Consider the following 26,070-nt stretch of genomic DNA (forward strand, 5'->3'; position numbering starts at 1 on the left):
TCCAATAAAGTATCAGAATTTATCAGGATCGAAAGCAACATAGCTCACTGGGAAATCCGTAGACCTAGTGCAGGCTTTTGGACTTTGGACAAGTAATTCTCTGTGCTCAGTTTCATTACGAATCGTAACAACATAACTTCCCTCATACAGCTGCCTTGAGGATGAAGTGAGAGTGTAAGGAAAGAATTTAACAAACTCTCAACGGGTGGTAACTATGATTACTATTCCTTAAGTTTTTCCTCTAAGTAGTATTAATTCAATCTATGTAATGGACTCTTAACATACAAAGTAAGTGTTTTTTGTCCATTTAATCTGCCATGTTTTCATCCCATTGAATTCTCAGCCCACATAAATCATTTAAATAGCACTTCATTAGGAATAGGAAGGCCATTGAGAGAAGCCAGGATGCTTTCAACCAAATTTTCCATTGTCTGTCGTCTTGCTTGATGAGTTGCACTTCCAATGTGAGGTGTCAGAGTGACGTTCCTCAACTCCAACAAAGTATGATCTCTGAAATACAGATTAATTGAGGAAAACTATTCAGAGTTGTTTCATTTCTTTAATGTCATGTTATGGTTTCATATCCCCTACGCTGAGATGGGGAAGGCTGTGGGAGCCTTATGGCGTACTCTTAATGACACCTAGGTATGACCACTGCTCATCTAACCCTGGTTTGGGTGACCCAGCATTTCTGGGTGGAAAATACGTATCCTAACTGCACCCAGGCCATTAGTTCACAATTGCACAACATGCATGATGGATTAAATGACACTGGCCCACAGGACAAGAAAGGGCCTTGGGGAATTAGGTGTTGATCTAGGCATCCTGGGACAAGCTGAATGTGCCTTTAATGGGAATAGCATTCGGAGGGGAAAGATTTATTAACTAGAATTAGCAGATTAGAGGGAGCTCTCGTCCAGGAAGAAGGCAAAAGATGGGAGTTAGCCTGGAAAGATAATGAGGTTTTAGTGAAGTGGGTCAGGCAGACTCAAGCATAATGATGGATAATATTAGCACCCAGGATTGGGAAAGTGCTATGACCTGGCCCAGCGGGCATCCTGACTATTTTAATAGAGGCCAAAGTAGACATGTGGCAGTGGTCCCCCATCATAGATACTGAGGCTCAAGGGGCACACCCTTGAGAATCTTACAGACCCCCAAACCTATGGAAGTTCTCTGGGGGCACCTGTAATTTATATCACGGCAGTTTGACTGCCCTCACCTCCAGGAATGACTGAAGTAAGACATATCCTGTGGTACAGTTAGCAGTGGTAGAAACTATTCTGAAAAACACTCATCCTCCCCTTATGAAGGAGGTGGGTCCTACTATATAACATCACACGCTGGAAAACAGTACAAGGGTGCGAACTGAGACAGGGTGACTGGCTTTGCCCCAACTGACTTGGAACCCAGAAAGAACTGAATCACGGCCAACTGTACAACACCTGCCCATAATAATATCTGGTGTATAGGCAAGAGACAATTTTGTTGAGAAGGCATAGCAAATACCTCTGCAATTGTTATCGATTTGTTATGTAATGAAACTGCATTGTAGCACGACAATATTGCAATATGGTATAACACTGGCATTGTTGGTAAGATTTAAGTACCTCATGTAAATAAGTCAGATGATAATACTGACATTGACGATCAATGGGAAACGACTGGCCTGAGGAAATACTGGATTTAGGTCGATACCAGCTAATTTATATACTAAATAGTGCTACACAAGTTCATCATAATGTACAAATAGTGGTAGATCAAGGGGTTGGGGGGAACAAGTAATCATATTGGTACAAAAATACAATGGGTTAGTTTCTTTAAATCTATCCCTGCCCCACGTTGGCTCCTCCAAATGTTAGGCGAAGTCATACTGTATCTGTCATATAAATACTGTAATAAATGTAGATAATCCAATAAACATCATTTTGCTCTGAGACAGCTAAGGCCAAGGGCCAGTGGCTGGCCTGTGTAGTAAAGAATTAACTCAGCAGGCAGGCTTGGAGTTCTTGAACCCTGCACATTCCAAAGATAGGACTGGCCTTTGACTGGCCTCTGGAAGATAACCTGTGAGCCCTTGAGATATACTGCCTGGTAAGAGTGTCTTATACTTGGGGCCTTGAGCAAAGCCAGATAGTTTATGCTAGTGATTTAATTTGTGGTGAATACCTGTTTTTGTTCGCCTGGGGCTCTAGGCCAATCTGTATCAGTTTGACCTCTGCAGGGTCTGGAGACTACGAAAGCCAGTGTCAGACATGTGGGCACTCCACACCTACGTGACTGACCCCCTGATACCAACGCTGGGATGAGCTTCCCTGGTTGGAAATACTTAACGTGTGTTGTCACACACCATTGCTGGAGGTGGTAGCACTGTCCACACAACTCCATTGTGGGGACAACTGGAAGTGCAAGCCTGGTTCTCCTCGACTCCCCTATGAGTTTTCTCCCTTTGCTGATTTTAAACTATATCATTTCACTGTAATAAACTGTAACTGTGAGTAGAAAAGCTTTTCTGAGTTCTGTGAGTCTTGCTAGCAAATCATAAAGGCTGAAGGTGATCTTGGGGACTCCTGGCGCTATTGGCAAATGAATTTTTTCTTTTTAAAATAATATACAGGGGGCTTCCCTGGTGGCGCAGTGGTTGAGAGTCCGCCTGCCGATGCAGGGGACGCAGGGTCGTGCCCCGGTCCGGGAGGATCCCACATGCCGCGGAGCGGCTGGGCCCGTGGGCCATGGCCGCTGAGCCTGTGCTCCGCGACGGGAGAGGCCACAGCAGTGACAGGCCCGCGTACCGCAAAAAAAACAAAACAAAACACAGTAAATCCTTTTGTAAAGCAAAGAATACTTATGTAGTATGACTCACCACAGGTTTCCGACTTTTTAAATTACTTTTTTCACAGTAAGTGGCATCAAAATGCCTCCCTGAAAAACCAAGATGAAAACTCAGACCTATCTGATAAGCACACAGATTAGGGACTAGCATGGGGTCTGAGCATAAGTTGTTCATCAGATACTTGTTAGACCTCTTGGCCACACTGGGAGTGCATCACCCATTAGAATAAACTAAGCTTTGGGATATAACCCTAGTATTTGCCTTGTGACCTGTGAGTAAAAGTTCATTTTAGCAGGCGACAGGGGTGATAACATGACTTCTCCATTTTTGAGTAAGTTGACAACTGTCTAAAATGGTCATGCTTCTTTATTTATATTGAAATTATTTTTTGTTCTAGATTAGTTGCTCTCTTATTTGGTCTTTACACTCTTAAAAATTGAGAACCCCAAAGAACATGTGTTTATGAGGGTTATGCCTATCAACATTTATTGTATTAGAAATTAAAACTGAAAAAAATTTAATACAATCATACAGAAGCACACGTTTCATTAGCTGTCAGAGTGATGATGTCATCACATGTCCTTAAGTCTCTGGAAGACTCCACGGTACACTTGTGTGAGAAAACATGAGTGGAAATAAATAACATCTTACAGTATCATGAAAATAGTTTTGACTTGGGAGCTCCTCTCTACTTTCTAGACAGGATGCTGCCTGATTCATGAATTATTAAATCCAGTTAGACCTTTAAAAAGAAAAAAAAATTAGTTTTGACTTCACAGCCCCCCTGAAAGGGTCTCCAGACCACATTTTGAGAAACTCTGCTCTGAATAAATTATTGTTTTTCTCAGAAATGTCTGTAAGTTCTATGACCAATCTTGATAAACTTAGGTATTAAATTTGGTCATAATGTCAAACATTCATCTGACAGTAATTTGCTTACTGGATAGAAATCAAAGCTGGAGGAATCAAAGCTAGGAATAGCTGGTTTAATGAATGACAGCATCAAGATTCCAAATAAATGACAGACCAAGACTCCAGTCCCAACAGGCTGGATCACTGGGTCAAAACACACAAGCAAATGAAATTAAATACAAGTAAATGTAAATTTCCACACATAAACTTAAAAAACAATTGAGAGAATAACAATTTCAATTTTAGCTGACTAAAAACTTAACGAGTTAAGATGCAGTGAGGCTTCGAGGAAGGGTGCTGCCAACACAACCTTTGTGTAATTTCTCTACAGTGGTCAGGCCACAACATGAATACTGTGTGCCATTCTCAGGAGCACATTTTCAAAGGACTGTAAAATCTAAAGTGCTGCAAGGCAAGGTGTCTGGAAATGACATCATTTAGGCTGCAACTGAAGGATATGAAGATACTTAGCCTCAAAAAAAAAAAGACTAAGATGAAATGTAGTGGTTGTCTTAAAATACATGAAGGTTTGTAAAGAGGAGAATAATCAGAGCTCGCCTTTGATGCTGCAGAAGGCAAACCAGGGTCGGTGGGTAAAGGGAGGACTACTTGGCTTGATCTGAGAACGGCCGTCCTGTGCAGTCTCCATCCACGGCGTCTGGGGCCTGAGGGCCCTGAGCACCCTGTCCGCGGAGGTGCTGAAGCAGAGGCCTGACCCACTGCAGAACTGGACAGGTCACCAGGGGCCTGCTCAGGCCCCTCCAAGGCCAAGACCCTACGCGATGACAACACGTGGCTCAACGTGGCCGCAAAAGCCAAAAGCAACAGTTGTCTGAGGACTGCCCCACCTGGATCGAGAAAACCGTAGATCCTGTGTGGCTTCCTTACTTGGGCAGGGGTTCTGGGTACGTCACATCCAGTGCTGCTGCTTTAATGACCCCGGTCTGAAGGGCTTCCACCAGGGCGTCTTGATCAACTAACAGACCTGGGTGGACGAGACCCCTCCTCGGTAGGTCCCACAGACAGTGCACTCTGGTCACATTCACTACTGTTCAAACACGTCTTGATCTTGTCACAGGTTTGACAGCATGTGAACTTCATTCTGCCATTTCGTTCTCAGACACTGAGAGCCTGCTACATGCCAGGCGGCGCACTAAACCCTTTACAGATGCTGTCTCGCCACCTCCTCCACTTACCCAGCAAAAGTCAATACTCTTTACACGTGAGGCTTGTAGGTTACATGCTCAGCCAAAGTCACGTGCTTCTAAAGCATCTACCCAGATCTGAGGCCGGGTCTGTCTGACCCTGAGCCTGGGCCCTGCCACTTCACCACACCGCCTCCCAAAGCCACCGCAGGGTTCCGGGAAACAGCCCCCAGATAGTAGTTTTAGGTACACGTTAAAAAACCAAACAGCCACAAACGTCACCCATAACTGCATTTCAAATACAAGATAGCAGCAGCAGCTGAGAAGGAAACCCCTTCCTCCCAGCAGAGACCTTCAAGGAACCTCCTTCCCGCTGGCGTGCTGAGCCGCCCTACAGGTCAAGACGGCACCCAGCCTGCCTGTGCTGCTGGTGGAGAAACCTAGTCCCAAGCTCCTACCTGGGGTGTTTGTTTTTCCAGAATCTTTACTTCGTCACCGACCTCTGACATTACCAAAAGCATATAATGCACTGGTCCTTCCTGCTCATCTACAGGGTCTGAATTTTCAGAAAACCTTCAAGCATACTAGCTTGGCCCTGTGGGGTTTCACGGCAAGCCCTGTTTTCCTTGTTTTACAGATGAGACACAGGTGGCTGCTGGTGACGCCAGCTCTCACATGTCTTCTGCCCCCGATCCCAAGGGCAAGCCGCCTGCACGTTTGAGGCCAGCACCGATCCTCACGTGTGCTGGCACCCCCAGCGTCGAGCACTCCGACGCTTTCTTCTTCACAAATGCCACACCAACCCACCAGAAAATCTGGTTATCGCGCGGGGCCTAAAGCCTCCTGTATGCAAACACACAAAGCTCTACGAAAATGTCAGAGAACCAACCAAACTAACTAACACAAAGTTATTTTTTTAAACTGAGGCTCAGAAAATTCATCCCCATAAGTTTTGCTTGATTATACGTGGAAGGTCAAACTGTGATTCTGCTACCCGAGGAGATGCCCGTACTTGGATCTGAAAACCCCACAGTGTACGATTCTCATTCTTTTTGTTACTAATTTGAGGTTCAAAATGATGTGAAGACAAAAATCAGACGTATTTCTAAATATAAAGTAAAACCCCTTTAACTCACCACCCAGCAGTCTAAGTGGATTTTTCAGACCATTCAGGGAAAAGGTTGCCTGGGAATGCTGAGAGGATGGCCATGGCTGGGGGCGGGGCCCTCCGGCACAGCCCCCACAGCCCCCCAGCCTCCACACAGCGGTGAAGCGCGCACCGCTGCCGGTGTTGAGAGAGTAGCAGTGGGTTCCATCGCACTCAGCTCGCGCCTCCCGATCAGGCCCCGGGCCTGGGGCGTCAGACTCACAGCCAACATCACAAAGTCCGATCGCTGAAGCAGGTCATCCAGCCTCTCACAGCAAGTGGCCCCAATGGCTTCCTCCTCCTCCGATTTTCTATGAAGGGAACAAGGGAGAAAAACCACGTTCTCTAGTTAGAAATTCATCAACTCCCGGAAGGAGTTTCTGAGAGGAGCCATGGACTCAGTCTGTCCTCCCGTGGGCCAGACCCCCACCTGGGTCCAGAGGCGGCTGGACCCCGAGGCCAGGGCTCACCCATGGAAACGCCGTGGGCGTCTCTGGGTGCTCTGAGCCCCGTGTCTGTGGGGTGTCACACCAGACTGCGAGCCCCTTGAGGTCAGGAGCTTCCTCTCACTCAACTTTGAGCCCCCAGAGTCTGGTACAAGCCCGATGGTGTCAGACGTGCTTTCAGTGACGTCCAGCATTGCTGCATATGGGCAAACACATCAGAATTTCCAGAGAAAAATAACAAAACGGGAGAGAGCCTGGGAGTGCCATCTGTTCAACAGAGAGCAAGGATCCAAGGGTCTGGTGCGGGCAGGATTGAGTGCTCTGTTTTGGGTCCAATCCTAACTCCTGCTCTGGGCACCCCAGACAGCTGATTATTCAACAGAAATTCCAAGCTCCAGGAGGTCACAGCATCCCTGGTAGCCGCTACTGCCCTACAAATATGGAATACAAAAATATATGAATTCTTTCTACACATCTTGGCCACAGAGCACCTGAAGGAAAGAGGAACGGCCAGCACGCGCTGCCACTGTGAAAGCCCTGCCCACCTCACACGCCTTGTCCTGGCCCCTGCGGCGGCCCTCGCCGCACTGGGAGCGGTGACAGCTACCGAAGCCTCGCCACTATCCACTGTGCAAACAGGGTGACTGAAAAGGGGGCAGTCCTGACGTGAAGTCTCCCAGCTCACCCTGCCTCTGGGAGTGGAAATCTATTCCGTGGCAACAGAAGCCACTGAAAGGCTGCGAACAGCGCCATCATCTGGCCGGTCTGCAGACGGGGCTGAAGTTCGAGAGCAGAGAGCAGCCCCTTAGAGGGCACGGCAGGTGAGAAAGGCCGGGGCCTAGGCCGGTGGCAGGTGGCAGCGATGAAGTGAGAGTGAACAGGCAGGTCTGAGGGTTGTTCTGAGACAAAATTAACAGGACTGGGTGTTGGGCTGAATGCTGCTGGTGGAGTATGAGGAAGAGGGTTTCAGACTGAATACTGGGGGGGGAAGCATACACCTGTGTGTTATGTGTGTTCAAGTGTGGACAGCATCTCCCATGATCAGAAAGAATCGCTGTACAAACTGAAACAGAGCACAGCTGTAGGTGAGCCAAAATCTCTTTTCTCTCTGGTGAAATTTTTTCAATGAAGAGAAGATTATCTGCTGCATTTCTGGGTGATCATAAAAACACAACAGTCCCTTCCTTGATCATCAGTCCTTTTTGGAGAAACAGAATAGGAGAATTGTATGAAAAGTGGAGGAATAATATATCTAAACTATATTTAAGGCAGTGATGGTGCAAGTTCTGCTCAATTTCAAGTCCATTTTCTGAATTTTACCTGCGTTTCCTACTGTGGTAGAGAATCTCCATTTCAAATGCTCTGGCCCTCTGAGCGATCTTACAGCCAATGCTCCCCACGCCGATAATTCCCAGAGTGGTCCCTGTCACTTCTTAACCCATCCAGTTTGTAGAAAAGTTCTCCGTATGTGGCGAAATAGCCAAATGATGGCCTAAAATAAACACGATGCAGAGTGGGCAGTGTGGACAGCACCACACACAAAATCCCCACAACCCTCACTGGGCCGCCTGAAGGGGAGACGAGGCTACAGGAAGTCCAGGGCGGACCCTGGGCGCTCACTCATTCCTATCCGACAGCAAAATGTTTCTGCAAGGGAAGAATGACAGGAACAGGGCAGTTTCCTCATAACAAACCCCAGCCTCCTGGCAGAATGCTTTAAAAGAGCAACTTCTGGAACTTCCCTGGTGGTGCAGTGGTTAAGACTCCAGGCTCCCAATGCAGGGGGCCCGGGTTCGATCCCTTGTCAGGGAACTAGATCCCACATGCATGCCGCAACTAAGAGTTCATATGCCACAACTAAGGAGCCCATGTGCTGCAACTAAGGAGCAGGCGAGCCACAACTAAGGAGCCTGCCTGCCGTAACTAAGACCCAGTGCAACCAAATAAATAAATATTAAAAAAAAACCCAGCAACTTCTTTCACATTAAGGGAGGATTTCTGGTTAAAATTTGTTGGTTTTGGTGTGTGCAAGTGTCTGTACATTTGTTACTACATGTATGTGTATGTGTGTGTGACTGTGCATATGTTTGTGTGTGCATGTGTGTGTGTGTGTGTCTGTGAGTGTGCACACGTGAACCAGCAGTCAGAAACAGAACCGGCTCGGACTTCCCTGGTGGCGCAGTGGTTAAGAATCCTCCTGCCAATGCAGGGGACAGGGGTTCAATCCCTGGTCCGGGAAGATCCCACATGCCGCGGAGCAACTAAGCCCGTGCGCCACGACTACTGAGCCTGCGCTCTAGAGCCTGCAAGCCACAACTACTGTGCCCGTGTGCCACAACTACTGAAGCCCACGCGCCTAGAGCCCATGCTCCGCAACAAGAGAAGCCACCGCAGTGAGAAGCCTGCGCACTGCAGCAAAGAGTAGACTCCGCTTGCCGCAGCTAGAGAAAGCCCGCGGGCAGCAACAAAGACCCAACGCAGCCAAAAATTAAAAATTAAAATTAAAATATTGGAAAAAAAAAAAAGAAACAGAACCTGCTTGGTTCTTGCCTCCTTTCCTCAAGCCCCTTCACCCCAGAGCTCCACCAGGACGACGGCCAAGTGCTGAAGTGCTGCGCTGCTCCTCCTCCTGGCTGGCGCGCCCAGCCAGGTCCAGTGTGTGGGGAGCTGGGGTTCTGCCTGCTCACTTGGGGGCCTTCACCCCAGGGTAGCATGCTGAACGGCCAGTGAACTACTCCAAGGGCATTTCCGCAGTGGTGCTGAAAGTACTTCACACGTTGCGTAGTTAGTGGAATTTGGTGGAGGAGAAAACAGTGTATCAGACAGATCACGTGGACTGCATGTGCCTGGGTGCCAAGCTTGGCCCTGACTAGGCTGAAACAACCAAAAGTCGCTCCAAGTCCAGGGCAACAAAGTCCTGGACGCAGTGTGAAGAGATCAGGGCCTTATCAGGTGTGATATTAAGTATCTGTCATCTGACCTCTGGAAAACAAGCGTCTCCTGCCTGTTTACCTTCCACGACTCTCCGAGCTGCGGCCAGCAGCAAGGCCATCCCCAGGTCTGCCGTGGGGTTGGAAATGGCGTGTGGCGTGTTGGCCGCCTTCACACCAAAGCTGGCAACGAGTCCCGGGTCCAGGTGGTCCGGCCCCGCCCCTACGCCAGCGACGATCTTCAAGCAGGGCGGGGTGTGCAGCTCCTGGCTAACGGCCGGCCTTCCGTCCCAGACGTACACGGCTGGGGTCTTTGGACCCAGCTGTGTTTTATTTTCCAAAAATTCTTGCATGGTAATGAGATTAAAGCGTTTCTGCAGGTCTCCAGCATGATCTTCACATATACCATACTGTCCTTCAAGTCCAGACACCAAAACTCCAGGTAGGTCCTGATCGCCCGTGGCCTGCAGAAAGATAGATGCAATTTCTGCTGTCAAAGAGAGTCTTCAAGAGAACAACCCATATGCTCTTCTACTGCTCTTTAGATTTTCTAAATTACAACAGGACTGGAATTCATTTTATTTCCTGGAAAAATTCCTGTAAAACCTGTAACACAGCAGAGCTGGACTCTGAAGGTACCCATGCTCCCATCACTGCCACTTTCCTCCCCACCCGACGGGGGTCTTTATTTCTGCCCTTCGGCTGCGGTGGCAGCCTCCGGGCCCCCTCCGACAGGCACTCCTCGTGACCAGGCCCTCGTGAGACCCCCAGCCTGGAGTGCACTTCTCGTGAAGAGAACGCAGCAGAAGCGAAGGCGGGTCCTGCTCTCCCCTGCTCCCCCCTCTCCCGGGGGGCCAGGGCCATGCTGGGAGGCAGCCCTGTGCCAAGGCCCAAGTGAGTGAGAGGCAGGACTTAAGAGGCTGGCCAACGGCCTGGGAGCCTGGGGATGACCGCAGCCCCGGCCAGCGCCTTGACTAAAGTTTCCCGAGGGACCCTGAGCCAGAACCGCCCAGGTAAGCCACTCCTGGACTGCGACCTGAAGACATAGTGGGTAACAGAAGTTTATGATTTTCAGCCACTAAAATTTAGGGTAATTTTATGCAACAATAACTAACAAATAAAACTGACCATCTTTTACTGTGAAAGTAAGATACTTTTTACTGTCTGTCAAACAAATTAAATAATGTTTTATGTTCTTTGTTCCTAATTAAAAAGAAGATATCTTTAACATTTTATAGCTTTCTTCCAAAAAGAAAACCAGTTGCTTTCAAGAGTCGAGGCTAGTGAATGCATTTTATCTTTGGGTCACAAACTTAGCTAAAAATGTTTACAATGTGTTCAAAGCTCAGAGCATAATGGGCTAAAAAACTTGTTTACTTTTTGGACTTTCAGTAAAAGATTAATAGAGTTTCATTCAAGATAAGATCTCAGTTATTTTGATAGAAAGGAGTCTCAACTCCTGACTGCTTTAACGTTGGTTATGGAGCAATGTCACACAGCCATCACACCATTATTGTCAGTGGTCGTACATGGAAAAGATCCAAGATCCTCCAAGTGACTCGTGGCTGCTCCACGAGTGAAGAGGGAGACAGTCCCAGCTGGGGCAGATAGACGCAGCAGGGATGGGAGCACCGGGCACATTCAAGAGCTCGCTCCATCCTTGGGCTCTGTCTCTTGCTCTATAATTCCTTTCACGAGCACCAGCCGCTGACCATCTCCACTCACAGCAAGGAGTCCAGCAAAGGAGCACGAGACCGGAAGTGGGACCCGCCATCAACAGCTTCCTGAGAAGGAGCGTGAGCCCTGTTCGCTGCTGATGCCGAGCCCTGTGCACAGAGGAGCGGGCAGGGCCGCAAGACGAGAACTTTGGCTCCGGCACAGCTGTGCGGCTGATCAAATGTCTCCCGGGCTTCCTGCGTTCTTGGTGAAACCGGACTGATATCAACAGGTAGTGCTTTATAGTTGCACCGTAAGATCACATTTCATTCTCCTCCCCTAATTTCTGCATAAAGAGAGCTAAGTGGACATGCCTCTGGCAGGTGTCCTTGCATGCACAGTACTGACATGACGGTTAGGTTGGGAACATTCTGACCACAAAGGAACTCACCACAAAGTAGGTGTATTTTTACACAACTGCATTTCGTCTAAGTCAAAAGATAAACCCATGTGTGAAATTTGGAAAAGTCAAAAATTTTACAGCTTTGTTTTTGGTTAACAGAGTGATAGTTCAGACATGAAAATGCAGTTAGACTACGTTTTCTAACTGCTATGTGCATTCTCCTTACACTGTTTAATTTGAACTGCTAGCACAGATTAAAAATTAGTTTTCTCCTTGCGAAATGATTGCTTAATTTAAAAATAAAAGAATATGTATTAACTTTGTGGAAATTGCCTTCAACAGACCCAAGGCTCTAAATTCAGGATTTTCTTCCTTTAAAGTCCCTGTAAAATTGAGACCCAGAAAGAAAAAAGTAGAATGAACTTCCAACCTCTTCTTTCCAAGGAAAGTAAGACCGACGTTTGTATAGCACTCATGAGAGGGAAGTGTGGAGGGAGGCATGCAGACCCGTGACCAGTGACTGTGACTGCCCAGCGGGACTCTGGGCCCAGAAGAGGACAGGGCAGGAGGAGTTCTGGGGTAACACAAGCACAGAGAGAACAAATTCAAATCACAGAAGGGGCAAGGACGGGGGCAGGCAAGGGGCAGGGGAGTAAGGAAGGTATTTTTAACTTAAAAAGCAAAAATGAAAATAAAAACCAACTGCAACCAATAAAAATATGTTTTAGTTTTTGGGACAGAGAGAAAGAAACAAAGACGGGGTGAGGGCAGCAAGAGGACAAAGCAGGACCGAGTGCAAAGGAGGAGCTGGGCGTTGGGTTCAGGCTGCTCGGCCTGGCTGTGCTTCCCTCTGAAACCCGCTATCCTCCAACGTAAAGTGAGGGGAACAGACAGCCTGGCATGGTGGCCCTGACAGTGAAAGAGAACACTCAGAGCCTGGAGAACCTACTGCAAGCCTTCAATGAATGGGAGTTACTAATGTTTAAATCTGAACGACAATTTAGATATTTACCCAAGTGTCTAGAAACAAACTTACACCAAAGAGGGAGACTGAATTCATACAACACAGTAACATTTCTCAAAATCCTATTTCCTCATGAAGCTTCCTCTCTTAATATTTGAGAGGTGAGTCCAATACCACCCCCATCATCCTCACGTACCCAACGTGCCAAGACTTGCTTCAAACTGGCACCAACTGACTTTTAATTTCTCTCCCTGCCACTCTGTCCTCTTATCCTCTCTCCAATCCCTTTCAAAGTCTATCCTCACCTCACCTACCAAGCAGTTCTCTGCCCTGTCTATGGGTATAAAATTAAAGTTGTTTGCTTTTTGTCCTCTACAGATCCCCAGCTCAGATTCTGCTCCAAAGAGGCTCAGAAAACAGCCTGGAAAAAAAAAAAAGAATTCTCCGTAATGAGGGGTAGGTGACGCCATGGTTAGCCCCTCTGCTTTTATAATCATCCTTAGCTTGATATTCTGGATTTGCTGGAGAACAATCTGTTCACTCATGACTAGGTAAGAGTACCTAAAAGTTTAAGATATACCAAAGGGCATATCCTTGAGGGTGTGTTTGCTAGTTCTAGCTTAATGAAAACTGCACTGTTTACACCCTTTATGTGAGGTTTCTCCAGTCACCAGGTATCAACAAATCCAATGTAATTTAAAACCAATACTGTCACAATGTGTCTCGGCAAAAACAGTTGCTTCCCTCCTAAGAAATGGTTTGTCAGGACCTGCTAAACATTAAGGAAAAGAAAGACAAGATAAAAAAACCCTAGGGACTTCCCTGGTGGCGCAGTGGTTAAGAATCCACCTGCCAATGCAGGGGACACGGGTTTAAGCCCAGGTCCGGGAAGATCCCACGTGCCACGGAGCAAGTAAGCCCGTGCACCACAACTACCGAGCCTGCGCTCTAGAGCCTGTGAGCCACAACAACTGGAGCCCGTGCGTCCCTAGAGCCCGTGCTCCGCAACAAGAGAAACCACCACCACAGTGAGAAGCCCGCGCACCGCAGTGAAGAGTGTCCCCTGCTCGCCACAACTAGAGAAAGCCCACGCAGCAATGAAGATCCAAAACAGGCAAAAATAAATATATTTAAAAAAAACCAACAAACCTGGATTCCTGCAGGGGAATAAACTATAAAATCTGATGTGGATACCTGAATCTATTCATTTACAGCTTAATCTGCCACGGCCTGGAGCTGAGAAAAAAGTACCTGTCCAAAATGACCTTTAGATTCTGGCCGTGTCTGAAGCCGCCTTAAGTCTTCTCTCGAACAAGGCAGGTACAAATAACAACAATGTATTTTCCTTATTAAATTCTTCAGGATCGTGCCCTGCGAGCCCAGAAGGGTCTTAGGATTCTAATGCTGCCCACCTGCCCCAGGTGAAGTTCGAGGTCAGTCACACCACGCGGCAGAGCTCAGTCCAGTCTCCCGCCCACAACGCGACATTCGGGTCTTTTAAAAAGACCCCAGATTTAAGGGACGCTCCAGCAGGCCCAGTCTCCCAGGCAAGACCCGGACAGCGAAGGCGCGAGGTCAAAGAGCGTATAGTGCCCCCGCCCCAGTCCTACGGCCAGCCACGCTAGAGCCAGGCCCCAAAGCTCGTCGACCACACCTCCCAGCCAAGCCCCCAAACCGCCGACCACACCTTCAGCCACTCCCTAAGCCCGCCTGCCGTGCCCAAGGCCACGCCCCAAGCCCCACAGCCTGGTCCTCGTCTGCTAGCCCCGCCCAATCAACTAGGCCGCGCCCACATCTCCGGCGTTCGGTTCGCGGCCGGGAACTCTGGGCGCCAGGAGTGCGCATGCGAGAAGTCACCTGGAGGGCAGGTTGCCGAGGCCCCGCGCCTGGCGGGCGGGCTTGGGGTGGAGCCTCCTTCAGGAGAGGAGTCTGGGTGGTCGAGTGTGGGGACTGTGTGGTGGGGAAGGTTGCTGGCCTGCTTCAGCGTGAGGAGTGTGAAAATTAATACACAGAAACCTCACTTAAGATGGAGCCGGGAGTCCAGAAGGGATAGCTCTGGCACCACTCCCCCTCGATTGGAGATCCAGCAGGAAGAACGGCACAACCTCGCTACAGGCGGGGAAGGAAGCCTTTCTCCGAGTCTGGAAACAGCCCAGCCAATGGGAAGCTACTACACTTCCAACTCGGGGTTCCCTCCAATGGGCTCTTTGTTTATAACAAACAGCCACGCCCAACTCCCCCTTCTCTTCTATAAAAGGGTTTCCCCTGCGTTGTTCTTTGCACTTGCCTGTGGTTTGCTATAGGTTGGGCGTTTTAAATTGCAGGTTTTTTTGCTGTTCCTGAATAAACCCATTCTGCTGGTAATCAGCTATTTTATTGTTTTAGGTGGTCGGGTGGGGGGACCTTGCGGGGGCGCATTGTTGGGCAGGGTCTGCACGCTGGCGCCTGGCTGGCTTCTGTAAAGAGCAAGTCTCACCCTGAGATCAGGACTGTCTTCTTCCCGGGAAAGTGGGCAGTGGATGACGCAGGCCCTCCCTGCGGCAAGAGGCCTCCTCCTTTTGGGCGCTGCCTAGGCCCTGCTCTAAGTCACCCGCGAGGGTTTACTCCTGTGTCTCCACGGTTCTGGGTCGGTGTGTCACAAATTCAGTCATTTTTCATAGTCACACACCATCTGTGTTGCTATTTACTTATTTTCTCCCCTAAGTAAATTAGAAATCAACTCAAGTGTTTACTTACCTAGTCAAAAATAATACGATCTGGGGATATCTCTGGTATTTTTAAAATTAGGCTAGATGGTACTACTGAGAGCAGGTAATGAACAGGTATAGTCCTCTTTAGGAAACACTGATGAGCGTTTCATCCAGTGTCCTGGCTTCACTTGCTGCTCTCTACTCTGATGGCTCTCAAATTTTTATCTCCAGCCCAGAACTCCTCTCTGGCAGCTTTCATTACCCTGATGCTAGTCTCCCTACTTCCTTCTCTTCAAGTACTCCCTTTGCAATCCTTTCTCCTGTACATGGCAGCCTAGATGCCTGAAGGACATATAAATCTGACATGTTAATCCCCAGCTTAAAGCCCCTTGTTCATATGGTAGAGTACAAAATCCTAAGCACAGAGGTCCCATTATCTGGCCTGTCCACCCAGCAAACCACTTGTGTGTGCTGATCATTTCAGCTGCACATTTACCCAAACTGCCATGCTCCTGGCACTGGACTTGTTCCCTGGCTGCCCGGACTGGACCCCAGCTCTTCCCCTAGTTCTCACTCATCTTGCAGGTCCCCATTTAAGCGTAATATCCTCAAGGAAGCCTTTCCTGAACTCCTTAAACTAAGTGTGTTCCTGATAAATGTTCTCTTAATACCCTAAACTCTTTACCTGTAGGACTTTGCTGTGAATCCAAATTCAGTGTACGATCTTCTGTGTAACGTCAGGCCTTCTGCTAGACTACACTCCATGAGGGCAGGGACTCAGGCTTGTTATTGTTCTATTTCTTGATAACAACACCTGATATCCTGTCTGGCACAAGTACATGCTCAATAAATATTTGTTGAAAAACTAAAGAATAAATAAAATACAAATAAGGGAGGAAAGCTTCTTAGAACTGTTTGGAAAGTCTAGACTGAAAGAGGACATAGAGTTTTACTATTCTATCTCAAGATCATAAAAAAGCTCTTGAGAAAGCATCGCCTTGCAAAAGTGAATACTACCTGTCACAAAAGATTATTTGGAGTTTTATTACCATCCAGCTACCTAGCCAGAGGGCCTCTATTGAATTTGGTCCAGCAAGAAGAATTCACAGATTGCCAGAATCCCTGCTGTGTTCAGTTGGGAGTAAATACAATGAAAAAATTAGAATTTGATAAAACTGGCCTTAACTTTTAAATTAAATACACGTTACAAATACACAATGTTATAAAATATGCATGTTATGAAAACAGCAATAAAATGAGCCCCTGGTTATATACCACCAAACTTAAGAAATATACCATTACTGCTACTTTTGAATTTCCCTGTGCCACTCCCTGCTGCTCCAGATATAACTCCTATCTTGAATTTTATGATATAGATAGATAGATAGATAGAAAATCTGCCTAAATAATATATTGTCTGGTTTGGCATATTTTTGCATTTTATGTTAATGGAATTATACCTTATGTAGTCTTTGGTAACCTGCTTTTTTTCTAAGCTTGTCAGTATGTGAGATTCATCCCCGTTTATACATGGAGGTGTAGTCATTCATCTTTACAGCTATATAATATCAGTAAATACACCTCAGTTTATCTATTTTTCTGCAGTCAGATATTTGCATTGCTCTTAGGGTAAGTAAGGTTGAGCGCTGGCCACTTTCAAAGAGAGCACACTGCATAAATTTGAGGGTTTCTCCCAAGAGTTTAACTCTGGTCCCTTTAGCAGGCCTGGATGTAGAAATTTCTTCAGCTAAGCATACAGTCCTGGGTGACAGGGTCTTTTGCCTCCTGACCATTTCCCACCCAAAGTGAGGGGTTCTTTTAGAACTCCTTTGCTTGGCTTGAGGCAGGATGGAAGCATCCCTCTCTTTCCCAAAGAGAAGAGAATGAGAATGGGACTGTACATCACTCCACAAGTTCCTCCAGAGAAACGATGTCACAATTTTTCCCTAACACATTTTCTTACCTCCTCTGCAAAATCTGGAAAAAGCTGGTCTGCCTTCTTTATTTGGAATATGGCATTTTCAATCATTTAATCTTCAATTTGGGGCCTCTGCTGAAATTGAGAGGAAAGTCTCACTGTAACATTGTCTTACATATGACTTAAAACATTTCTTCTTTTAAAAATGCAAATCCCTCTAGAAAAGTTATAAGCCTCTCCAGTGATTTTTTTATTAGTAACAATTAGTTCAGTCAAATTGCCGCCTTCTCAACTTAACTCAAGCCAGTTGCTCTGCAGGAATGGGCACTCTGTCTGGACATGTGTATCCTTTCCCAGTTAGGAGACACAGGGACATCTTCCACCAAACATCTGTCTTGCTCTTACTTGAGAACATGAGACTGCATTATTTAATGCTTATGTTTAGTCATTTTTTTAAATGAAGAATTCAATTTCTAAAGACAAAATGTAATTAAAGGAACTTCCCTGGTGGTCCAGCGGTAAAGAATCCGCCTTACAATGCAGGGAACATGGGTTCAATCCCTTGTCAGGGAACTAAGATACCACATGCCCAGGGGCAACTAAGCCCGTGTGCCACAACTACTGAGCTCTAGCACGCCTTAACTAGAGCCTGCCTACCGCAAACGACAGAGTCCACACTCTGGAACCCGCGCGCCACAACTACAGAGCTCATGCACCCTGGAGCCTGCGTGCCACAACTAGAGAAGAGAAAACCCGTGCACCACAACCAAGAGCCTGCGCACCTCAATGAAAGATTCCGCATGCCGCAAGGAAGATCCTGAGTGCCGCGACGAAGACCCGACGCAGCCAAAAATAAAATAAATAAATAAATAATAAATAAATCTTTTTAAAAAATGTAATTCAAGAAGTTTGATTAACTCAGAGATGATTTAGCCTATTTATTCCCATTTTCTAAATGATCAGATACTTTTTGAGGAAATGGAAGTAGAAATGCAGAGTCTTGGTCAAATAATCGATTCTTCTTGTCTGGGCTGGTGACTTCAACTCATTCTTTGAGGCCACTATTATCAAAATCAGACAAAGATACCACAAGAAAACTACAGACCAATATCCCTTGTGAGTTACAGACACAAAATCTTCAATAAAATACTAGCAAACCAAATCCAGCGACATATTTTGAAAAGTTACTGTGACCAAATAGGATTTATCCTAGGAATGCAAGACTAGTTTAACACACAAAAATCAATGTGGTACACCATGCTAAGAGAATAAAGGACAAAACTCACATGATCATCTCAATAGACGCATTAGAAAATGCATCTGACAAAACCTAACAACCTTTCATGATTAAAAAAAAAAAAACACTCAACAAAGTAGGAATAGAAGAGAATTTCCTTAACCTCATAAAGGGCATTTGTGAAAAGCCCACAGTAAATATCATAATAGTGAAAATCTGAGTGCTTCCCCCCTAGGATCAGGAACAAGACAAAATGTCTACTCTTGCCACTTCTATTCAACATTGTGCTGGATGTTTTAGGGCAGTTAGACAAGGAAAAACTAAAAAGCATCCAGATTGGAAGGGAAGAAGTAAACTGTCCCTATTTGCAGATGATATGATCTTATATATAGAAAATCCCAAGGAATCCACTAAAAAACTATTCAAAATAATAAATGATTCAGCAAGGTTGCAGACTACAAGATCACTACACAAAACTCAATTGTATTTTGTGATATACAGAAATAGCAAATCACGATGTTGTGCACCAGGAACTAACATAGTGTTGTAGGTCAATTATACTTCAAAAAACAAACAAAAAATTCATGGAAAAACAGATAAGATTTGTGGTTACCAGTGGTGGGGGGTTGGGGGGAGGGGGAATCGTAAGAAGGTGGTCGGAAGGTACAAACTTCCAGCTATAAGATAAGTACTAGAGATGTAATGTACAACATGATTAATATAATTAATACTGCTGTATATTACGTATGAAAGTTGTTAAGAGTATACATCCTGAGTTCTCATCGCAAGGAAAAAGTATTTCTTCTTTTTCTTTTCTTTTGCAGCTATATGAGATACTGGATGCTCACTAAACTTACTGTGATAATCATTTCATGATGTACGTAAGTCAAAGCATTATGCTGTACACCTTAAACTTATACAGTGCTATATGTCAATTACATCTCAATAAAACTGGGAGAAAAACAAAATAGATAAAAACAAATGAAAAAAATCGATTCTATTTTGCAGTCTCCATATTACTATGTTTTTTCAGTGTAATAACATAGATTTGTAAAATCTACAAGCATGCCAACATCACTTTCCATATACATTCAAAGATCTTCAAATTGACCTCTACCTAATAGATTCTTAGGAGTAACTGCATTTCTTCATTCTCTTCACAAACCAAGCTGAATGCTCAAGCGGCTCCCTATACATCTGTGCATTTTTGCTGTCACCAGTTGAATTATATGTGATCGAATTTAATCCCAAACCAGTTTATGCAAATTTTGTGGATTACTGAAGTTACATAATTTAAGTGTCCCGTAAAACTATGAAGTTGAGTGCAAAAGGCATAGAATGCTTATATCTATGATGACTAAGTTATATGCTTTAGAAAGGCACTAAAGACGCGTCACTAAAAATTTCCATTGAATTATGTGTGGTTGATACAACTTTAAAAGATTCAAAAAATAAAATAAAAATAAAAAATGATTGTTCCCTCCCTCCTCCAAAAATCTATTCTATTTCTATACACTGATTACGAATAATCTGAAAATATTTAAAATAACAATTCCATTTAAATAGCATCAAATGGAATAAAATATTTAGGAATAAAATTAATAAAAAGGGCAAGACATGAATACTGGAAACTATAAAAGTCATAAAAATTAAAGAAGGTCTAAATAAATGGAAAGACATCCCATATCCATGGATTGGATGACTTAATAGTGTTAAGATGGCCATACTCCCTAAATTGGTGTACAGATTCAACACAATTCCTATCAAAATCCCAGATGCTTTCTTTTTTTTGGCAGAAATTGACAAACTAATCCTAAAGATCATATGGAAATGCGAGGGACCCAGAATGGCCAAATCAATCTTGACAAGGAACAAAGTCGGAGGACTTACACTTCCTGATTTCAAAACTTATCACGAAGCTACGCTAATCAAGCCAGTGTGGTACTGACATAAGGCTAGACATACAGATCAATGGAATTGAATTGAGACTACAGAAATAAATCCTTATATTTAAAGTCAATTGATTTTCAACAAGGGAGCCAAGGCAATGTGATGGGGAAAGAAAACTCTTTCCAATAAATGGTGCTGGGACACCTGGATATCCACATACAAAAGAATAGAGCTGTCAATCCCTGGTGGGGGAACTAAGATCCCACAAGCTGCGTGGCACCACCAAAACAAAACAAAACAAAAAACCAAAAGAATAGAGTTGGACACCTACCTAACACCGTGCATAAAAATTTATTCACAATGATCACAGACCTAAAAGTAAGAGTTAAAACTTTAAAAGTCTAAGAAGAAAAGAGGAATAAATATTCATGATCTTGAGTTAGGCAATGGTTTCTCAGACACGATACCAAAAGCACAAGCAACAAAGGGAAAAACAGATACCTTGGACTTAATAAAAATTTAAAAGTTTTATGCTGCAAATGATACCAATAAAAAGTGAAAAGTCAATTCATAAAATGGGAGGAGGGCTTCCCTGGTGGCGCAGTGGTTGAGAGTCCATCTGCCGATGCAGGGGACACGGGTTCGTGCCCTGGTCCAGGAAGAGCCCACATGCCGCGGAGCGGCTGGGCCCGTGAGCCATGGCCGCTGAGCCTGCGCGTCCAGAGCCTGTGCTCTGCGGCGGGAGAGGCCACAACGGTGAGAGGCCCGCGTACCGCAAAAAAAAAAAAAAAAAAAAAAAAGGGAGGAAATATTTTCTTATATCTGATGAGGAATTTCTATCCAGAATATATGAAGAACTCTTCCAACTCAATAATAAAAAGACAACTAATCCATTTTTAAGTGGCCAAAGGACATGAATAGACATTTCTCCAAATTGCCAATAAGTACATTAAAAGATGCTCTATATCTCTAGCCATTAGGGAAATGCAAGTCAAAACCATAATAAGACATCACTTCACAACTACCAGGATATCATTGTAAAAAAACAAAAACAAAAACACACAAATAAGAGTAGACAAAGATGTGGAGAAATCCAACCCCACCACATTGCTGTTGGAAATGTAAAATGGTATAGCCGCTTTTAAATACAGTGTGGCAATTTCTCAAAACAGTAAACATCACATGATTCAACCACGCCACCTGCATACCCAAGAGAAATGAAGACTTAAAATCCATACAAAAACTCGTACACAAATGTTCATAGCAGCATTTTTCACAACAGCCAAAGAGTGGAAACAACCCTGATGTCAATTAACTGATGGAGAGATAAAATGCAATATATCCCAACAATAGATTAATCAGCAACAAAAAGGAACCAAGTACCGCTGACCCTTCAACCATGACCCTCTGTGAAGTCAGAAATCCACGCATAATTTTCCGGTTGGCCCTTCATATCCGCGGTTCCCCATCTGCAGATTTAACCAATTGCAGATCATGTAGTACACATATTACATGTATAAGTTCAAACCCCTGTTGCTCAAGGGTCAAGTGTGCTGATGCCTGCTACAGTGTGGGTGAACCTTGAGAGTATTAGGCTAAGTGAACAAAGTCAGTCACAAAAGACTACATACTTATGCTTCCATTTACGTGAAATGTCTAGGATAGATTAGTAGTTGACAAAAGCCAAAGGGATGGGAGGAGTATGGTACTGACTGCTAATGAGTACAGGATTTGGGGTGATGAAAATTTTCCATAATCAGACTGTAGTGTTCCACAACTCTGGGAAAAACCATCTTATTTGAAATGGGGGAATCACTTTATGGTATGTGAATAATACCTCAACAAAGCTTTTTAACAAAAGAAGTATTTGGAGTGGTGATGGCTGTACAAGGATGTCAACGATGCCACTGAACTATATGGCTAAAATGGTAAATTTTATATTATATATATTTTACAATAAAATATGTTTAGAAATACTAATTTAAATAAATTATTTGGGCGCGTGTGAGTCTTACCAGGACTCTTCTGTTAATTACTTGCTTTTGACAAGTAAAGCAACTGTGTTTACGTCTGGAAAGCGTGACCGCCAAAATGATTAATTTGGGGGACTTCGTCTGGGGGTAAACGGGGACGAGCCCTTCCTCAGCGATGCCATCCTCTCCGTCCAGCCCGGGGTCCCGGCGGGCCGGTCCGTCCACCCCGGGCCCCGGTGGCACCCTAGGAGCTCAGACTCCGATGGACCAACCGGAGAGGCAGCAGGTCTGGACCAGCCCTACCCAGCCGAACCGCCTCCGAGCCTCTCACCATAAGGACCTCCCAGCCACGCCCGTCACTGCGGCGCCCAGTCGGCCCCCAGGCCCCTGCCCGGGGGCGCGCGCACGCACTCGCCGGCGCGCACGCACTGCGGGCGTGCGTACACGCCCGGAAGGAACGCTGAGCCGCAGGGCCCAGTGTGCGTGCCGGGCCGGGCGCCGGAGCGGGTGGCGAGGGAGGCGTGGGTGCACGACCGCAAGGGTCCCTTCGCCCTGGGTTCTGGGCCGCGGGGCGGAGGCGATCCGTTGGTGGGGTCGGTCGGGGTCTGGGGTCGAGGTGGAAGCGGGCCTGGCCTTCCCGGCAGCGCACCGACTGTCCCGCGGGGTGAGGCTCCGTGGGGTGGGGGCCCCGCGGGGTGAGGCTCCGTGGGGTGGGGGTCCCGTGGGTGCGCCGCGCTGGAGCTGGGAGGAGCTGGCCGGTGGTTCCCTCCCGCAGACCCGTCGGCCCCAAGATGTCGTACATGCTCCCGCACCTGCACAATGGCTGGCAAGTGGATCAGGCCATCCTCTCGGAAGAAGACCGCGTGGTCGTCATTCGGTTTGGACACGACTGGGACCCTACTTGTATGAAGATGGACGAGGTTCTGTACAGCATAGCTGAAAAGGTAACGCAGCCCCGCCTCACAACGCGTCCCGCCTTCCGTTTGGTCATTTCATCGTGTTGGATTGCTTTGCCGGTAAGATTTAAAGAAGAACCTAGGGGTAAGACAGGAATAAAAACACAGACGTACTAGAGAATGGACTTGAGGATACGGGGAGGGGGAAGGGTAAGCTGTGACAAAGCGAGAGAGTGGCATGGACATATATACACTACCAAACGTAAAATAGATCGCTAGTGGGAAGCAGCCGCATAGCACAAGGAGATCAGCTCGGTGCTTTGTGACCACCTAGAGGCGTGGGATAGGGAGGGTGGGAGGGAGGGAGACGCAAGAGGGAAGAGATATGGGAACCTATGTATATGTATAACTGAGTCACTTTGTTATAAAGCAGAAACTAACACACCATTTTAAAGCAATTATACTCCAATAAAAAAAAGAATAAATGTAAAAACTAAAAAAAAAAAAAGTGCGGCACGTTCACCGGCGAAAGAGAAGCAGTAGGATTCACAAACGGCCAGTCTTCCCTTGGGATGTGAGGATGGGCTCCCTGAAATTGGTCAGAATAGCTTATGTTCTTTTCTGGGAGAATTTTCCATAGATTTTCAAATTTTTAAGAAGTTCATGATCTCTCCCCCCTAAAGAAGTTCATAATTCCTATTAACGTACAGGGGTTTTAACTGAGAGGGTGTTTTCAAAAATTGACATCTGTAGTGCCCAGAGCAAAACACATTTGCAGACTGGCAGGAGCTTAGGAGCTTACTTTGAATAGCTTAGTTTAAAAGGATTGTCCTTTTTTTGGTACCATGTTTATTTGTTGCGTTTATAAAGCAGAACATTTATGTTGATAGCATAGTAAATCCCGTTCTTTTTCTTTGGGTCGTTTCTTTACCCCACTGGTGCTCTTTTAAGTGACCCGATTTATAGCTCAGAGTGACTCAGATGCAGGAAACATTGGGAGAAAGTAGAACTATACTTGTTAGAGCTAATTTTCCTAATTCTTAAATGTAGTACACTGGATTGTCTCTGGCCTTTGTTTGCTGACAGTAAAGTGCAATTGTAGGGCACTGTTGAATAACCAGGGCTTAATTCTTTTTCTATAATTGTCTCATAGGGATTCTAAGATAACTTTGATTTAGATTTTTGCAGGTGTAGCAATAGGGCAAAAGGCAAAAGGATGCTAATAAAATATTTAACTTATTAATATTCCATAATAATTTGAGAGGTTATTCATTTTAATGAAGAGTAAAAGTAAGAAACATTGAAGCCATCTTTTCTTTCACAGGAGTAGGATATGCTAATATGGGCTGAGTTAAAATAACGCCTTTGAGTAAAGAGTAACAGGTGTAAGGATATATTTTGTATTTAGGAAAGGAAAAATGATCTGACCTGCCATCGGTAATTTCCACTGTCTCCTACTTGGTGGGACAGGCAGAGTTGGGGGAGGTGGCCTTGTGAACATTAGGGACCGTCCTTCTGTGTCTGTCAGCGTAAGTATCGCTTGGGATACCAAAGTGCATCTCAGAGATCCTGATTCTACAGGTCTGCGGCAAGGTCCAGAAACGGCTTTTTAAAGAAGCTCCCCAGGGAATTCTGACATGACTTTCAGAATCCCCTCAACGAGGTCAGGGTCAGAGTAGGAGTGCTGTGATTATAGCCGTTCCCCTCTTCTTCCTCTTGGGCGCCTAGACATTGCGGGAGCTTGAGGAGGTGCCTGGGGAACTCAGGAGAGCAGGGTTCTCCCCCGGGGGTCCTCCCAGTCCCGTCAGAGGTCAAGAGTGAGGTGGTGTCGGGGACTCGTGTCTGCATGGCTTAAGCTACAGTAGTCAAGGGCAGAGACTGCAGGCTTCAGTGAAGATGGGCAAAGACACTGTTCAGTAAGCGAACCACTGCTGTGTTGACTCTGAAGTAACTTAGGTGTGTGTTCTGGATTCTGCCTTGCAGGTAGCACCAGGGGATGTCCAGACCCGGTTGCCCCCAGCACGAGGCTAGGATGGCAGAGGCGTGAGGGTGGTTTGCTCTTCGTATCTGAGCAAAACTCAGCAAGATGCTCTTAGCTAGGAGGCAGATTTTGTGTCAGCGTAAGTTTTTAGGGAGCTTTACCGGAACTGTTCCTTTCTAATCCCTATGTATCAGTCAGAGAGCAAATCGCTGTAGTACTAGCAGACGTGCTCCTTTGGTACAGTTTAACTGGGCTCACTTTGAGTGCTTTTCTTTGGTCTTTTAAGTTCTTCCATTTCTTTTGTCCAAAACTTGGATTTCTATTTTAATAAACTTTCAATACTATATTACAGTATAGTTATTCAGAATGCAAGCTTGAAATGCATTACAAGACTATTAATGTTTTATTTTCTACTTAGTATAAGGGCAGAATATGAGTTTATAATTCTGGAAGCCCTTTCTGGGGAAGCACAATAGGAATTTTTGAAATTTAAGGTTTTAGTATAAAGAACAATTTAACTGTCTATCTCCCTCTGCAGAAACGGCAGATAATGGGGCATCTTCCTCGTCTTGTTGCGAGCCCTGTTTGGATACCCCAGCTGTGTTAAAGTGAGTAAGAGTCCCAGTGCTGAGGCTGGACTTGACCGCTCTGTCCCTCCTGGAACGGGACTCACCGACTCGCTGCTTGGTAGCTCCAGCCCCGCCGCGTGCTGCGCTCGTTTTGAGCTGTATGGAAAACCTAGAGATATGTTTAAAGTTGACAGATGCCTGGAGTTTGGTAGAGTGATAACCAAAATAAAGGTTCCTGTCGAGTGGGTTGATTTTACGCACAGCTTCGAAGCGAGACTACTTCGTGTACTTCTGAGCTGTCTTGCCATTTTGTAGGAACGCACTTTGCCACAGCTCACTGTTTCTAAATCCCATTATATGTAAGAGTAAGTGGGATGTTTCATTTTGGTCTGTTTACAAAGCTCATACAGATAGAGTTTAAAATATGCAAAACCTCAGTGATACTATCTCATAGCCATAAGTGCTAATTAGATTGTACAT

General features: G+C 45.7%; 2 protein-coding genes across 4 annotated transcripts in view; one reads left to right on the forward strand and one right to left on the reverse strand.

Annotated features, from left to right (window-relative positions):
- LOC101288254 (glyoxylate/hydroxypyruvate reductase B-like) lies at window positions 1-23,096 on the reverse strand. Its single transcript, XM_033406169.2, is given in 8 exon segments — window positions 1-510; window positions 4,634-4,730; window positions 6,171-6,185; window positions 6,188-6,348; window positions 7,804-7,975; window positions 9,496-9,877; window positions 17,090-17,179; window positions 22,957-23,096. Coding segments are annotated over 7 exon segments (1,050 nt in total). The 5' UTR covers window positions 17,156-17,179; window positions 22,957-23,096; the 3' UTR covers window positions 1-353.
- Window positions 22,482-26,070, forward strand: part of TXNL4A (thioredoxin like 4A) — a 12,612-nt gene continuing 9,023 nt past the window's right edge. Inside the window, exons 1-2 of one of the 3 annotated variants that reach the window (XM_012536795.3) lie at window positions 22,482-22,623; window positions 22,920-23,160. In XM_012536795.3, coding sequence (XP_012392249.1) covers window positions 22,936-23,160 — 225 coding nt within the window. In that variant the 5' untranslated portion in view covers window positions 22,482-22,623; window positions 22,920-22,935. Of the gene's footprint in view, window positions 22,624-22,671; window positions 22,809-22,919; window positions 23,161-26,070 lie in introns of those variants that run through there. The other 2 variants (XM_012536794.3, XM_012536796.3) reach the window with 2 other exon arrangements.

This window comes from Orcinus orca, chromosome 15 (genome assembly GCF_937001465.1).
Source record: "Orcinus orca chromosome 15, mOrcOrc1.1, whole genome shotgun sequence".
Classification (NCBI taxonomy): Eukaryota; Metazoa; Chordata; class Mammalia; order Artiodactyla; family Delphinidae; genus Orcinus; species Orcinus orca.